General features: G+C 37.5%; 1 protein-coding gene across 1 annotated transcript; it reads right to left on the reverse strand.

The window, feature by feature from the left end:
- Window positions 1–7,349: 7,349 nt before the first annotated feature.
- LOC117421864 (delta-like protein 4) lies at window positions 7,350–15,862 on the reverse strand. Its single transcript, XM_034036314.3, has 11 exons — window positions 15,251–15,862; window positions 14,852–15,112; window positions 14,338–14,395; window positions 13,403–13,666; window positions 11,982–12,042; window positions 11,624–11,754; window positions 10,833–11,002; window positions 10,354–10,573; window positions 9,127–9,844; window positions 8,243–8,351; window positions 7,350–7,688 (listed from the first exon to the last, which is right to left on the reverse strand). The coding sequence occupies exons 1-11, from the start codon at window positions 15,302–15,304 to the stop codon at window positions 7,683–7,685; spliced, it is 2,052 nt and encodes a 683-aa protein (XP_033892205.3). The 5' UTR covers window positions 15,305–15,862; the 3' UTR covers window positions 7,350–7,682.
- Window positions 15,863–17,143: the final 1,281 nt, after the last annotated feature.

The following is a 17,143-nucleotide window of genomic DNA, read 5'->3' on the forward strand; positions in this document are numbered from 1 at the left end:
CCGGTCAGGAATCCAGAGCCCTAACCACTACTCCACACTGCTGCCCTCACATTAGATTATAAACGTTTGTATAATAGTATGTATTCATGTTTATTGTATCCGTAAACACGTGTCAGAATGAACCTTGTTTTTTGCAATATTATATTATCGCAGTACCACATGTACAGATAATATAAGAATCAAGAGTTATTTAGTGATACGCATGAATAGATGTGTGAGAGTTCCTCAAAGAGGCTTCCAGGTAGTTTTAGGTTCCACTGGACAAGATTTCTGAAACATTTATAAACTAAGATTTAGGTATCATATCAAATTCAGCTTGCTACTCGTTGATTACTCATTGGCTATTTTAATGTTACTATGGGAATAACCTTGAATTGAGAGGTTTTTAAGCAAGATGGATGAGATGAAATCAACTACTAACTAAAAAAACAAAACAGTTACAAAGCACATCTGCTAAACAGGTAGAAACCTACACACAAACTTACTATTTTAGAATTTCAGCTCCATAGTTTCTTTAAGAATGGTAAAATATAATCTTTTTTCATGGCATTAGGGTAGGAAATTAATTTCCTTGAAAAAGGGGGCCAATATTATTTTAACTGTAAGACCAGAAAGATGTGTGCACATATGTATGGCTTGTTTTATGAAAGTGCCAAGCAAGGACAATAATGGAAAGAGTCCTATACAGAAACTAGACAAACATTAACTGTTTACAGATTGTTAAGGACTGTTCACCCTATTGAGGTTCCTGTCCTTGAGACACCAGTTACCCGAGGACAGAATGGAATGGAATCAAAGTGTTTCCTACAAGATCTGAACATACTTTTACTCTGCTTCCATTGTGCCTACTCTTAGTGCTAAGTTTGAAAGTCCCTTTCTAGAGCTATAATTAAACCCACCTAACATGTCTTTGTTTTCTAGAAATATTAGGTTTAAAGAACAACTTGCACTATTGCACTACTATGTCATTGTAGATATAACTGATTGTAATCCTAACTTGTTGCATCCTAGTTCATATTGTATTCTAGTAGTATTATTGCACTTACTGTAAACTATACTGTACTGAAATATTAATCTTGCTTTGTAACCCTGTACTGCCCTGTAACACCTGTAAGTCACCTTGGATAAAAGCATCTGCCAAATAAATATATAATCAATAATAATAACTTGGTATGGGTGTATTTGAAGTTTTAAGGTAATAGAAGAGTTTACTGGTCTGCTGTTTTGAGGGGTATCTTTCCTACACTACTAGTTTAGTTAACTTTACTAGACCTGTGTACAAGTCTGCAGTGTAGAAAGAGTTAAGGACCTCGCAATAAGTGGTCACCTGCTCTAACAGCCAATAAACAGCAGATTGATCTGTACAGGAACAATTATGGCAATAATCCAGATTTTCCACTAACATACTTCCAGATGTGCATTTTTAGGAAGAATTTTTCCACCCTTTTATGTGTCTGTTCTCCATGGCTTAAGAGCAATCCTTTGGCGATTCAGGTCTCCTGTCATACTACAAATGCCCAAAGAACTTCCCCTGACTTAAATAGACAGTTGTTGTCGTGATATTGGCTTTTAGCTGTATTGCGGCTATTATGTGTAAGACAGACTGACGGACACATGCTGTATGAGAAAAAGACTAGGGACATAGTGTAAGCAGAACAAAGTGTAGAAGAGCACAGTCCAAGAAAGCAAGGGATAATCATATAAAATACATATTATATAAACTTGTTTGCAGTAAGTTACACTACTGGTTTTATTTCCTCTCAAAATCCCAACCCTTAAACACAAAGACCTGTGTGCCTTTTCACCCTCATCTGCTGTGGTTCATTTTTGTTTCTCACAAGAACTTACCTCATTTGCTTTCCATTTTTGCTTACTTATGAATCTAATTGTACATATTTTTATGACATATAACTTACTGTGAAAAACAAAGCTCATGTGGGGGCAAGTGTAATTCCTTAAATGTAATGATGTGTGTATTTTAACAATAGTAGGTGTGAAAGGGTTCATATCCAAATCTTACGTCATGATAATTACCTTCCACTTACAGTGCACTTCTTTGAAACTCCCTTCATTAATTAAATCTTGTAAAGTCACATTCCAATCATTCTCTGTTGTTGTTTCTGCTAAGGCGGTTATTTACCATGCTTGTTTCTAACTATTCCAGCAAAACAACCTTTACCAAATACTTCTAAGAGCTGAATTTCTGAAGCAGTTTTAGAAATGACCAGAAGCGGTGTGCAGCTGTAATTAATATGGAGTAGGTGGGGCAAGCAGTTGAAAGGTTACATTGCCATATGATTTGAACGGAATGGCTGTTCAATCTTGGAATCTAGGATTCTTCTGGTATAGGCAGGTTTAGAGAACAGAACCCAGAACCACTCAAACACCATGAAATAACAAGTAGTAGATTGCAAATTAACACCATAAAATAGTAATGTAAAAAAAAAGCAATTCAAATGACATTTCAAGTTATTACTACAGGTGAAAAACATAACTACATTACTGAAGTACAGTGCAGGAGGCTGTGTTTAATACACTCCAATAATAAATCACTGCACATTTGCCACAAATCCTTACCCAAAGGAATCTAAAGTCTCCCTTTAACTTTATTCCTTCGTGTTTCAGTGTGTGATATACTGACCGTCCTCACTGAATACAACAGTTGAATGATGTTTGCCATAGAGTAGATTTACAGATATTAGGACTGCATTACGGAAATATGTCAGAATACACAAATTAAATATATACTGTATATGAATGTGATATATTTATTACATACTAAAATTGGCCTCCCAGGTGTCCAGAAAAAATGTATGGTTCCTCAGTGCCTCCTAGTGTTTATTTATAATATAACTCTGTAGCTTTCATTTGTGAAGTCTTGGATGCTGTAGCACCTGCCTACCAAGCACCTACTTTCACTAACTGATCTGCTTCCATTGTGACTGAAACTTAATGTGAGGGAAGCCACTGCATTAATCAGTCCCATGAGGAACAGGCCATTTACATAGAAGTGTGTACTTTAGACTGAAGGCTCTACATTAGAGACCCTTGTTTGCTGTACAAGTTTACATTGACTCAGGGGGCTTTATTTATTGTACTATACTACACAGCGTAATATTTCCCATGACAGATAGTACCAAGGGGTAGCTACAAGGAGGAGTTGGGGGAGTCGGAGGGATGTGAATGAATCAAACGCAATAGAAGGGTAAGTTACCAGTCTATTTGTATTGTTCTGATAGGTCAGAATTGGACGACACAATGTCAGTCCTTAGTTTATCTGGTTAGATCTGTGTGACTCTGTACAGTGAGTGTGTCTGTGTATGTGCTGTGTGTGTTGTTGTGTTCTGGGTGTAGAAGTGTACATTCTGGTGTGCATGAACCGTAGGATAAACTCCAGGGTCCCACCAAAACATAAATATTGCCGCCTTCTGCTTTTTTTCACTCTCAAACGGGCATCTGCCAATATCAAAGGGGGCCCTGCTGGTATAATCCATTTTTATGCACAGCAGTTCAAAGACAGACTGGATTTTATGCAGTACTGGCTGTCAAATACAAGGTTTCATCCCTCTTGAATGGGTGCATTATAAAAAGAGATTAAACAGGTCTACCTTATAACATTGAACTATTAGATCAATCTTGAATAATGCATTACCTAAAGATAGATAAACTGAAGGAAATCTGGCATAAATTACCTTAATTTGATAAATGTTGCTAAAACTACCTTCGTTTCCAGATTAAGTTTTTTTTTCATAATCAAGGGCCTCATATTATGATTTAAAGTGAACAGCCCCCACCCCATATAGAAAACAAATGCATTTACTGTAGTGGCCTTTCTTTAAAAAGTGATGCGTGAGAAAAACATTTGTCCGGTCTGTTCTGGGCTTTAATCAGACAGGAAAGCGGAAATGATGTCACTTGGTAACAAACAGGAAGCTGTGATTATAACACAATGAAAATGCTTGGCTATATGAGTAAAATCTGGAGCTCAGAGAAGGTTCTAGATGGGAAAACACACACTAGGGGGGGGGGGGGGGGGAAGAGGGTGGTTATAGCAGGTTGCAACTCAAAGGTTTTACCAGATGGCTGATTGCAGTGATAACAAGTGCTTTGGCTGGAATGTCAGAGGAAATCATTTAAAGACAAACTAGAAGCTGTATATTGTAGTGCATTTCTTATCAAAGGGTGCATTTACAGTAATTCCAAACACTGGAGTTGAGAATGAAGGGAATGTTTCAGATGGATTATATAATTGGATCAGCAATCGCATTAAGCAAATATTTTAGGTCTCTAACATACTCTTGTGTGTGGCTTACCACAATGCTTCGAGCATGTAGACAATTAACACTGTACTGCATTGAACGTATCATACAGGACATTACATTTGGTGGTCAAGATTTTGGATCATACTGCACAAATGATGTTAATACTTTCTTGAATTGGACACTATGTAGCACCCACTGCATAAAGGGTACATAACACTATGTGCATAATCCTTCATAATCACTGGCACAATAGGTATTCATAATATTGTTGTCAAATGTGTTGTCATAACATTACGTAACAATAATGCTGCAAAAAGCATATGTTTAAAAAATCTCAATAATTACAGTAAAAGTCACAGAAATGCAATTGACACAGTCATTTACATTTGTAAAACATGTAATGACAACATGTTATGTTGGTGATCAGATTTATTCTGAAGGATTATGCACGTAATTATAGTGTTATGTAACCATTATGACGGTGTTATGAATGCTTCCGTACATAGTGCCCAATTCAAATAAAGCATTACACATGATATGACGTGCTTGACTGGAACTCACCAGCACAAGAAAATGCCTTCTCAAGTTACCAAAGACTTGTAAGTTTAAATGGCTTAAACTGGAGGTGTGCTGTATTTTTTATGTGTCTAGTTGGTCCATTTAAGGAACTTATTACTGTTGTCAGCCTTTTTCATCATGATGTATGTTTTTATTTCAATGCATTTTTAATGCCTGATTTTGCACAGTACCGGTACACCAAGCAATCTATTTGGATAAATAAAAATATACATTGTTGTTGTTTTTTTGTACTATACAACACTTGTAAAAGCATTAGCCAAAAGGTTTGTCTAGCGTGTTGCTGCAGTTTTACTTCAGATTTACGGATTACAGGTTTCGTTCTGAAGACAAAACATAAAATGTCAGAAAAATGAGCTGCTGCAAATTCTGTTTTGTCAGCAATGCGTCTGGAATTGTAGATATGCGGTTTTACCAGCTCAGTAGACTTTAAAAAAACAACTGACACAGAAAAGGCTAAATTGGCTTTAAAAAAATGTTTGTGTTGGAAGATACAGTATATCCAGCATGCTAATTTAGGTTTAATATTTATACAGACAATGCAGTCTACAAGTGTGTGCATTCTGATATTTACATATAAACAGTTTATACGCTAACCTCCAAAAGAACTGGGACACCATTGATTGTACTGTACATAGCCACAAGGTTGTATATATTTCAAGGTGAAAATCTGGAAAGTAAATCATGTAGAGTGATTTGATTAATGTCTAGTCTTGCACTTACTATCAAAAAGACAACATTTAGATTGAAATATGAAGATTGTTTTTACAAAAAACAGAAGCCCGACTACTGCTTCTAGTCTATCTGTACCTGTGTTGAAGATCTGTTTTTGAGACTTATTCGTTGCTTTGCTAGGTTCTGGAGAGTATTTCGTGGTGAGTTTAGCTTTTGCCCTTAATGAAAGCGTGTGAGTTTCTGTGTGTTATGTTATTGGGACTCTGGTCACCAGTTTGTGCTCACTAAGAAGGAAGGCATATGTAGTTTTTTAACACAGTGTTGTGCCTGATCTTGAAGCATCTGCTCTGCTTTGTTAAGTAGATGCTTTCCCCCCCCCCCCCCCCCATAATTTGCTCTTTGCTTGTTTTTGTTTCAGAATTCCAGCTTAAGGGTTTTGGTAGCCAGGGAAACGCATTAGGATTTGAAGCTAATTTTGTACTCAATAAACTGGAGACAAGAGGAGACGACAGGGGGGGGGGGGGGGGGGGGGAAGAGAGAGAGAGAGAGAGAGAGAGAGAGAGAGAGAGAGAGAGAGAGAGAGAGAGAGAGAGAGTTGTGTGTGTAAGGCATTATTTCTAGGAATCAAGCCAATCGTTTTGAAATTGAATGGACATTTGATGAATACATTTTTTTTTGTATAGCTTTCATATATGCAAAACAAAGCAGTTTATGTATTTTATTGTACTGTTAGTTTTATCATGAAACTGGGTAATCCAATATTAAGAATGGATTTCCAGCCACATGGATTTGATGTCTGGGACCTCACAGGTAAGGACATTTATTTTACATCCCAGTTCAAATGTCCCATGTTAACTGGCTGCCGCTTAATAAAACTCATAATCTTGTTCTGACAGCTGTTTGTTCTACTAAAATCCTTACAGTCAGTCTCCTGATTAAAAATGGTACAACGTTTAACTAAAGGGTTGTAATTCGGAAGAGCAGGTTTTCCTCTTTGCTTTAAAGAAAATGTGCACATTTTACAATTGCAATTAATTTACTTTCTTTAAAAATATTCATTTTACTGCCAGCTAGTCCAATGTTGTGACTAACAAGCAGCATCTAGCATGGCAAATAGATGAATGAAACCAGCAAACATCAGTGTACCAGGAGTGCGGTCATTGTTTAAAAAAAAAAAAAAAAAAAAAATTAAAATTTTTGTTGACATCAAATTAAAAACAGTGTGAAGAAATAACATTTACACTTCAGACCTTTTTTCTTATAAATATACATTATATACAAAATAATCTTATAAAACATAGAAAGATCAGAGCTTCATATTTGTTTTAAATTAGCTAGTGAAATACCAATCTTAAATAACATTATTGGTTCTGTAATTTCAACACTAATTATAGGCAGTCCATGGTTTGATAGTCAGTTCTTTTAATATGGGCAGTGTTGCATATTATTAAGAAAGGAATTGGATTTAGTCATCTGGAACTGTGCTGCACTGCTTGATGTACAGTATAGACGTCCCACCTTTTACAACCAAAAAAATATATATATATATCCTTTTGATTTACAAACATCAATAGTGCAAAGGATCCAAGAAAAGATGGAAAACAAATCATGAAGTCTTTTGAAACAATTGTAAGGCTTAGAGATTTGGACTGTGTACAATCTTCAGTGAGTTTCAAATGATGACATTTCACGGGTATGACGTCACTAGTCCCTGGCATTCTTCTGAAATATTTTTAAATGTCCTTGTGAGAATTTCTTTCTTTCCCTTTGCCTATATCTTGCATAGCACAAAGCTTCCAGCTTCCATTGTTTTCCTTGGCTGTCTCTTTATGATCATCGCTCCACGGTGGGATAGTTCAGAAGGATCCTTTTCTCCTGCTTATATTTTTTACACAAATCTACAGGTTTTTTTTTGTACATTAGGGAATTCAGACCCAATATAAAACGTCCATGATTTGCCTCAGCCCTACACTGCAGATACATTCTAACACTTATTAAAAGTAATATTGCATTTCCGGAGCAGTCAGTCATTGGCTCTATCCAGTTCTCAATAGTTTTTAAGAGCAGCAATTTGCATTTAAATAATTCTCAGTCTCAGTGTCTTTTTTGTAAACAGTGCAGAAGATAGTTCCTCCTTTTCGTTTGAGGTGTATTGCTGTTTTTCTAGATTTAAACCTGTGGGGGCAAAAAGGAACCGTTATTATTAAGTAAAAGAAAACTACTTTTACATTACATTTCAATCCATGGAATACTGTTATGAATTTATGGGTTTTGGGAAAATATATGCTTTAAAAAAATATATGAAATGTCAGTGCCCACTTTTAGCATTGTATTGGTATGGGAAAAAAATATGAATGTGGACTGACTAAATCAAAAGGCTGCTTAAAAACACAAATAGAAAATACATTGAACCAATTCTTCCACTTATCCTTACTGTTTGCAAAATAACAGTAACTACAAAAAAAATATATAAAATAAAACACAAAACAATTTGGAAAACAATAAATAAATGACCAGTTCACAAAACATCACACTTAAATAACAGTTTGTAAATGTAGGGTTTAAAAACACACATCTTTAGAAATAGACCATAAAGGATTTTAACCTCAAACCAAACCTTATTAACAACTTTAAAAACAGAACAGTCTATATAAAGTGTGAGTGAAGTTTTGTGAATGATCCAGTAATTCAAATCAAGAAATGAAGTGGGAATAGACAAGTTAATTTACCTCAGTTGCTATGACACACTCGTTCCTCTCCTCTGCTATTACAAACACAGACTGGTACATGGAATCCCTTGGGGAGCATATCGTTGATATCCTACACTCCGGCTTTTCACTGGGGACACAGATCACAAAGAAACTTTAGACCACTTGCAAAACAATAGCCTAAGTCCACTTGAGACGTGAAGCAAACACCTCAATTGTATTTGTATTGTTAAAGATATCAGTTAAAACATTAGACATTGCCTGTGATAGCATGTGGTATTGACACATTTGACCAGAAAAGGGTCTGATTTTGAAGCAAATAAAAATGTTGCCACTATTTTTCTGAACAAAAAAGAAACAATTTGGATGTCATAAAAATGGCACCAAAAAAAATAAATAAACCTAAACAAAGCTTAGGAATCTGATTTTCATTTTACAAAACACAGACATGACAAACATTTTCATTTTCATAAATACTAAATCTGCTCAAGCAATCAAACAATCTTGTCGTAACTGGGATGCAAATAATTGCATTGAGCTTTTTCAGGTTTTGCTGTGAACTTTGTCGCCCAGTAAAACCCAGAATGGCCCTCAGTGCTGTTCTTTTATGTCTGTTCCTAGATAACAGGTTGAGTATTGGCACATATTCCTGCTGGTCTCTAGCGACCCCTAGACAGAAGAAGTTCTTTCCTAGCGTCTGTCAAGGGCTGGCCAGGTCAAACACACATGCCGGTGTGTTTCTCAGCCAAGCCTCTCTCAGACAATATTAATGACGCTCTTTTCCTCTCCAACACAGTCACCAGAGACCAAGAGTAAAAATAAAAGTCTACAATCAACTAATTCAAATAAAAAGCATACTATTGCTACTGCAACTGCCGAACATACCAGAGAAACTCAATTCTTACCTGTGCATTCTTAATGGTATCTTTTCTTCCTGACACAATTTGTCACAATTATGACATTTATCCTCTTGTGACATATCGTCTTTGAAGTCTTTAACTAAATTGTAGTCCAAGTGGTAGTTTTTGTGTTTATAGTTCGATTTTTCGACCTCACAGTCCACTTCCAAGTCCACTTTTTTGTTGGTGTTTTTAAGCTGTGATGCTGGGATCAAGTTGTCTTTCTGGAAATTCGACAAGTTGTTCATGGTTTCCGAGTCCTGTTCCTCCAAGTCCCTCTGTCTCCGTATGTGCCTCAGGACGACCACAATGATGCAGAGCAACATTAGCAGGGCAACCAGACCCACAGCCAATGAAATCGCCACCCAGGGAAAGGTCTGATCTCTGGAGTCTGGCACAGACACAGTGTAGAATTCACAGCGGCTACCTGTGAAGCCATTTGGACACTTGCAATAAAAGCTGCTGCCATAGGTGCTACTCTGACAGGTCCCCCCATTGCTACATATGTTGGAAGCACATTCGTCTCTCGTCTTGATCTCACAGTTTCTGCCACTGTAGCCAGGAGCACACCTGCATTTGTAGTCGTTGATGTTGTCGATGCAAGTGCCCCCGTTGCTGCAGGGTTTACTCGCGCACTCGTTGATGTTGATCTCACACCGCTGGCCAGTGAACCCAGGGCGGCAACGACAATTCCTGCTGTGGCCAAGGTCGACACACTGCCCACCTTAAAAATGAAAACAAAAAAGAAACATGTGAAAACCATTCCTATTTTAAGGGGGCTGTGGGAAGGTGGCATGACATAAAAAAATAACATTTACACTTACAAATATTATGTAAAACCCCATGGTGTACACATTTACACACTCCCTAGTCACACAAACTACTAAAATAGATTGAGGGATTCATTTATACATGCAATAATTAACCTAGTTTGTCTGGCAGTTAATAAAAACTCAGCCTCCTCTGTAAGGACCAGCTATCTACTTAAAACCTTTTCCTCAATCCGTTTGGTGCCTCTAATTGATGGTTTGTATTGCACATTGCACACTGATGATGTGGAAATAACATAGACTCAATGAACTGAAGGGACAGTGGACATGTTTTCCGCTACCATTTTTAACATTTACCAAGGATAGAAACCTTCTTGCATTCTGGGATGAAGCTAACTGCATGTGAGATGGAAATGATCTACAAACATGTGCTGTAAACCAGGCAGAGATATTGGGAGCCTACCGTTTGCACAGGGGTTGCTGGTGCACTTGTCCTCTTTCTTCTCACAGTTTAAACCAGTGAAGCCACGAGGGCAACTACAAATATAGCTTCTTCCGTGGTCTTTTTCAGAGCAGATACCGTGGTTAAAACAAGGGGAATCGGCACAGGTTAAGGAGCTGTGTTCACAATGAGACCCTTCAAACCCTTGAGGGCAAGTACATTTGTAACCATTTTCAAGATCCTAGGGGAACAAAGGAGAACACTGTTTAATATTTACCTCAATTAAATAAATTATCTACCCACATCCCAACTTTGAACAACCTGATATTTTCACTGTATACACCAGCTCTTATTTAATATTGCTTTAAAAATATGTTATGTATACTCTTCTTCCACCCTGCGACAAAACACCTGCTTCCAGATTTTACAGTTTGCTACATCAGAAGCTAAAACCCTGCTGTTCTATGCTGAGACATCTCTGCTGGAGGACAGTCTCTTACCGTGCAGCTGCCTCCGTTCCTGCAAGGGTTGCTGTCACACTCGCTGACCTCCAGTTCACAGTTCACACCTGAGTAGCCCGGTCTGCAGGTGCAGGTGTAGCTGCCCTGGCCAGTGTTCATACAAGTTGCACCATTCAAGCATGGCCTGTGATGAGTACAGTAGTTAAGATCTGGAAACAAAAGAGAGAAGAAAAAAAACCCTTCTATTAAATCCTTTTATTCCAACCTTTCATTGTTTTTATTCACAGGTGGCTAATTGAAGCGCTGTAGCAGAGAGAATAATAAATGGTGCAACGCACAGAAAGTCAAGGTCAATTTATTTACGGTGTTTAACAGGCTTTACATTTGCTTGAAAGTTGAGATTCTGGTATTAACTGGGTTTATTTACGATAGGGCAGTAAATACAGCCACAATAAAACTACAATGACAGCCACTGTTTTATCCAACCCCAATTTGCATGATCCTAATTTATTTCACATTTGAAATGTGTGATGACATGTTACAACCAACATGCACAACAACTTGTCAAAAATCGTTTATTGAACATCTTAATGGTTCAGTTGGCATAATCATGTAAATAAATGATGAATTTCATTTACATATTTATACCAGTATCCAAAGTTTATATTAAGCAAGGTGATCTGGGTAGTACAACTGCAAAGTTACTGAGTGAGTTCAAAACGCAGTAGTAATGAACTCTCCAGGGCTGGGTGTTTCACACTATAATCAAACCTACAAAAAAAATAAAATAAATAACCATATAGAACATGTAGTGAGTTGGCTAGACTTACCCTGGTCACAGAACAGTCCTCCCCAGCCTTCTTCACAGTTACACTGCCAGGATAACTGGCATGTGCCATGTTTACAGCCTGGATGACGGACACACTCATCACAGAACTGGCCCTGCCAGCCTGCCCGACACCTGAGGGAAGAATCCAACCAGCGTTACACACCTGTGCATCAACAGAACTTCACAGCTTTTTATTCTCATTTCACACTTTAGCATACAGTCTAACCACTCATGGGAGTATTTTTTATTTTAAAAACGGTGGTCTTTAAATACATATCCCACAGCATACTGACCAGCCTTGAATTAGCTTGCAATCAAATTAAAACAAGAATTAAGCAGGTTTAATAAAACACACTTACACGCATTCTCCCGGACTGGAACAGTTTCCATTGCTTTTGCTGCATCCTTCAAGACAGATAGCTAGAAATTCAAAAGAGAATAAAATGACATTAGTTCAACCAACTGCTGTCCTTTTTCAACCACACATGTATTACCTCCAAACTAGGCTTGCTTGTGTTAAATTGAACTAAACTTTCTGTATTTACCAGCTGACCACCTGGGACAGCAACTAGCATGTTGTTTCCCTCTTTGACCATGACAATATGTCTCTTTTTTCAAGGGCAATTGAACCCAAACTGTTCTGCTGGCCTGCTATGCTGAAGAAGCCAGTTAATTTGCTGCTGTTTGTGTTGTGTTGTATGTGACATTGATTTTGCATGGTTACAAGACCAGTGTTTAACGGCTGGTTAGCCCTGAGCAGATGCTTGCTCTGAATAGCGGACAGCTGCTCCATTGTTGTTTGAAGGCTGTGCGAACCACATTTGCAGCTGCCGTGCTCCTAGCTCAACAATAGAGACCGCAATTTAGAGGCGCGTGGCGGATAATAATGCTGCGATTAACCGGAGCGCGTGCTGCTCCTCCATTTGAACGCAGGCCTGGGAGTAAGTAACACTGCACGCGTTCTATAGAGAGGGGGGATTACTCCAGCACGCGTTTGCTAATTTAAATTAAAGCAGACCTAAATAAAAAAAAAAAAGGAAAATGTGGCGGCACAAATTCGGGGTTTTACTTGGCGCCTATTTCAAAAGCTGTACGTGCTAATTAGGATTTAATTAACAAAAAATATGGGATAACTAAAACAGCATATTGTTGTTCAACGAGATAACAAACACACATGTCTATAGCAGTAAACAAAACGAGCAGACTGTGTCTGTGAAATATGGACGCCAAAGCTACATTTACCAAGCTGTGATTTCTGTGCACCAAGTCAAAAAGAAACAGAAAAAAAATGCTGCGCTCCACCATGCATTGTTCATTTTAGAGATACATTTGAAATGGGGTTTCAGTGTGTGTGTGTGTGTTTTTATGTTTTAACAAAGTAACCTTTCTTGTCAAGTAAAAACCTGTACTTTGATTACCATACCAGTGCGCACATTTCATTGGTGTGAATCAATGGTGCACGCGTATGTCCTGTTTTTTCATTTTATTATGCTGCCTGCGTTTGGGATTAACAGCAGTCAGACAGTGCCTTGGAGGGCTAAAATCAACTAGGCCACTTCAAATCTGGACAACTGTCAACCGTGTTTATATTTAATCCTAAAATATATCAATGATATGTTTGTCTCAAAAGCAGTAATTACACAGAACGCAGCAACGCTGATAAGGAGGCAGTTATTCGTCGTATTATTTCAGTCGGTCATTGTCTAATTGCCTAATTCAGAATTTTAAAGCAAAACCCCAAATACTTTAGGCCAGAAGATGATTTTCTCTTGTTGCTTACGTTCTTCGCAGTATTCTCCCTTCCAGCCGGGGAGACAGGATAATTGCCCATCAGTGTCGCAGATGTAGTGGCCAAAAAGGTCGTTCCTGGGCGTGCATTTTTTGGAACAACTTTCGCCGTAGTATTTTTCATTGCAGATGACCCGGTAAGAATACCTTAGCTTCGTCTCCTTGCCAGTCTGCTCAGCCTGAGACCATTCCTCCCCTACAGCCAAATTTCTTTGGGTCGCAAAAAAGCTAATCAATAAGTCAGGGTTGGTTGTGTCTGAAATTAGAAAATGGGGATAATAAAACGTCAATTACATAAAATACTACTACGACTACTACGATTACTACTACGACTACTACTACTAATAATAATAATAACCATTATGCCATTGTTTTTTTAATATTATTATTAATGTAAAACAACATAATTACTTGAGTTTGGGAAGCTAAAACACAACTAAGTATGGTACTCAGTATGTCGTTTTAAAGTTTTTTTTTTTTTTTTTTACCGCATTTCTTTCAAGAAACTCTACTGAGACTGAAATGTCCTCTTCCTTTATGTCAGCAAAACATTCAAAACCCATTATTCCTTTTCAGAAAACAGAAAAAGGTGTAAAATACAGGAAAAGGCGGTCAGAAGTTTTTGGCAAGGTTGACATATTCTCACCAAAGATCGGCTCACTTTCCCACGCCAAAAATAAACCAAAGGAAGTGCAATTGTGTTTGAAATTGAGAAAGAAGGAAATTTGAATGAAATAAAGTTCTATTGTAGCACGTAAGCCAGACAAAAAAAAATGAAATAACGGTATACTAAAACAAACAATAAAATGGTATATAATATACATTGTAAAAGCATACACAAATATTACTGTATTTCTTTTCCTCGCACAACACTGCATTTGTGGAGAACATTCGCCCCCTTGTGGTAAAGAGGTGTGTTGCACTCACCTACAGGTAGGTCGGCAAAGGCAGCATACCAGGATTCAATGATTAAAGAAAACGACCCCTAAGACCAAAAAGGAAAATAAGAAAAGAAAAGGGTAGTTACACATATAGCTCAAACACCAACAAACGAAAAAAAAGCATACTAGTAAGATAACAAACGCATGGCCTTTGAAATATGATTGCATAGAAACGCGAATTAATACTCCATTGTTTTCACTCGGGCATGTTAAGTACTTATCAGTCTCTGTGTGCACACTTAAAAGCATAGCACAAACGCAAGGCATACTCTTATACACCTTATTAATATTAGATGCAACATTATTAATAATTGTGGTATCTGCACTTTTTTTTGCCTTTTGTCGTTTAGCTTATCGAAATTAAAACGCGCACCGCATAATTGCATTGGTATTAAGCATTTAATTTCTATTTAATACACGAATGCATAAACAGAAATAAACATTCATTCTACTCTTGGTATAAGCGCGGTTTAGGTCTCAGTTAGCATTGCCTTACTTACCGGCCATCTGAAGTCGAAGGACATTCTTATAGGGCTGCTTGAACTGTCTGCATCGATGAGCTGGAATGAATTGCTTCCCAGCACCGGGGTAACAACGCTGCCGAAGGTACAGTCACCTGGTAATACAACCGACTGATAGTGCTTCAGACAAACCCGAAAGAAAGTCCTGCAGTCGGGTTTGCACGAATTCCCATTAGCCAGCAAACGATTTTCATTCAGAAACTCTTGAACCTTCAACTCGAATACTCCCGATCCCGATACCTTGACAACAACAACAATAAAAGATACAAAATCGAATAAAAAATACAGCAGAACATTAAGAAATAATGAATGACGTTCGAATAATGACATCTTCTTTTTTCCCACCATCCTTGCAAACACTAAAAACATTGCAATTACCTGCGTAAAAAACGTCAACCCGAGTGCGATGCTCAAAATGAAGCAAGCTGCCATTCTTTCCACTTCTCCAAGGCAGCCCTTTTCCTTTAAATGCAGCCCTTTTCCTCTGTCTTAAAAACACACCTAATCCAAGTACTGGCGGGGATATTCTGATGAAAAAAACAACACTCTTCCAAAATTCCCAGTCGTTTGACCAGCCGTCCAGATCCTCTTTTCCTCCAAGTGCTCCAAATCCAAAGCGCGTAATTTCTATAGAAATTCCAGTGATCCCAGTGGTACAGGTTGAAGATATCTAAAACTCAATATCCAAAGTAAGGTACCTTGCGTTTCTTAATCGACTCCACCTTGCATATGTGTGTATATGTTGTTTTGTTTAGGATTACGGAGTTGCGTCTTTGTTAAAAGGTTTGGAGTTGCAACCTATCCGCTGGTCTTACAATTACTAAATGGAGAACGTCTCTCTCTTTACTCTGTTTATATAGTTGCCTCGTGCCCTTGCTTCTCATTATGTAAACTGTCAATCACCTCGATTGAGGCTGAAACACCGCCCCATCTTAATTTTTTCCTTGTACTACTACAACTAAATGACAACAGCACTCATATCCGAATTAATGCCCTGCTGCTATTCTGACCGCCACCAGAGGAGAACGCCTGAGTACTAACAAGCGGAGCATCTGTTGATCTATTTACAACACATAGGGGAGGCGCTTTTTATTTGTATTTATTATATTTTATTAATACACGCCCTATTGCTTTGTTTGTAAAATGCGCCTTTAGAGAATCTTAAAATATTTATTAAGCAGAGCTGGATATCATTTGGCTATATTATTATTATTATTATTATTATTATTATTATTATTATTATTATTATTATTATTATTATTAAAAGCTTTAAGATTAATGATCTGACCTCGAATGACACCGGTGAAATTAAGATGAAATAATCAATGGATATTAGACAATATCATATTTCTTGCTGCACTATAAAAGGGAAAATATGAAATTGTTCAGTTTAATTGTATTCTTTTTTTTGTATGTTGATTTTAATTAGATGCTAGATTCTTTTTTTTTCTTGTAAAACTAACATTGAAATGTATAGATTTTTTTTATAATTTAAACTATACAGTTCACATATTTCTTTATTTAAAATAAAAACGAAAATCAGAATAAAAATGACACGAAAGGTAGGTAATGACTTTAAGTGCTCAGATGTGACTTTCTCTAGCGATACGGCACATTAAAGTTATTTTAAAACAGATGTGGGTTTTTGCAAAGAACAGATTGCTGCTATTGGAAATCTATTTCGTATTCAAAGTAAACTTTATTCGATTTTTATTGTGCTTTATAGTGCGTGTGGAGCTGGCTGCCTGGCTCAAAGTCTGGCGTGTACCTATAAAGCTCGCCTAAATAAATGGTTGCTACGTTCCTCTATTGTTGGGTCGCGCGCCCCTCGTTAAAGCCAAGCACAGAAGAATCTTTCATGTTTTGTTTTTGTTTTTTTTGAAAAAAGGAAAGGCGGGGGAAACGGGGGGTGTAGATAACCATTCAGCTGTATGATAATGAGGTCCGATCAGAATTATGTTTTCGTGAAATCATAAACCTTTGTGAGCGTGCTCGTTAAATCTTGAGGACGCTCAAAAAATGCACCGCGAAAATAAACGCAATCAGCGCGGTCCGATTTGTATATTATGCAGCATATAACACCACTGCAACTCCAACAGTAAACAGGGACATAGCCAAACAGGTCATCATTTTGTGTATGTGTGTTTTTCAGGAACTTGCTTCGTTTTAATGCTACAGGTGCAAGAGGGATTATATTCGAAATAAAAGATTTCAATCGACATAGAAAATGAGTTACCAGAGAGAGAGAGAGAGAGAGAGAGAGAGAGAGAG

The sequence above is a fragment of the Acipenser ruthenus genome, chromosome 15 (assembly GCF_902713425.1).
Source record: "Acipenser ruthenus chromosome 15, fAciRut3.2 maternal haplotype, whole genome shotgun sequence".
NCBI classification, from domain to species: domain Eukaryota; kingdom Metazoa; phylum Chordata; class Actinopteri; order Acipenseriformes; family Acipenseridae; genus Acipenser; species Acipenser ruthenus.

Coding starts and splice junctions, on each gene's coding strand:
- LOC117421864 (XM_034036314.3), bottom strand. CDS start 15,304: ATGGCAGCTTGCTTCATTTTGAGCATCGCACTCGGGTTGACGTTTTTT. Junction 13,667..14,337: donor CTTTGCCGACCTACCTGTAG/GTGAGTGCAACA, acceptor TTCTAATTTCAG/ACACAACCAACCCTGACTTA. Junction 11,755..11,981: donor TCCAGTCCGGGAGAATGCGT/GTAAGTGTGTTT, acceptor TTCTTCCCTCAG/GTGTCGGGCAGGCTGGCAGG.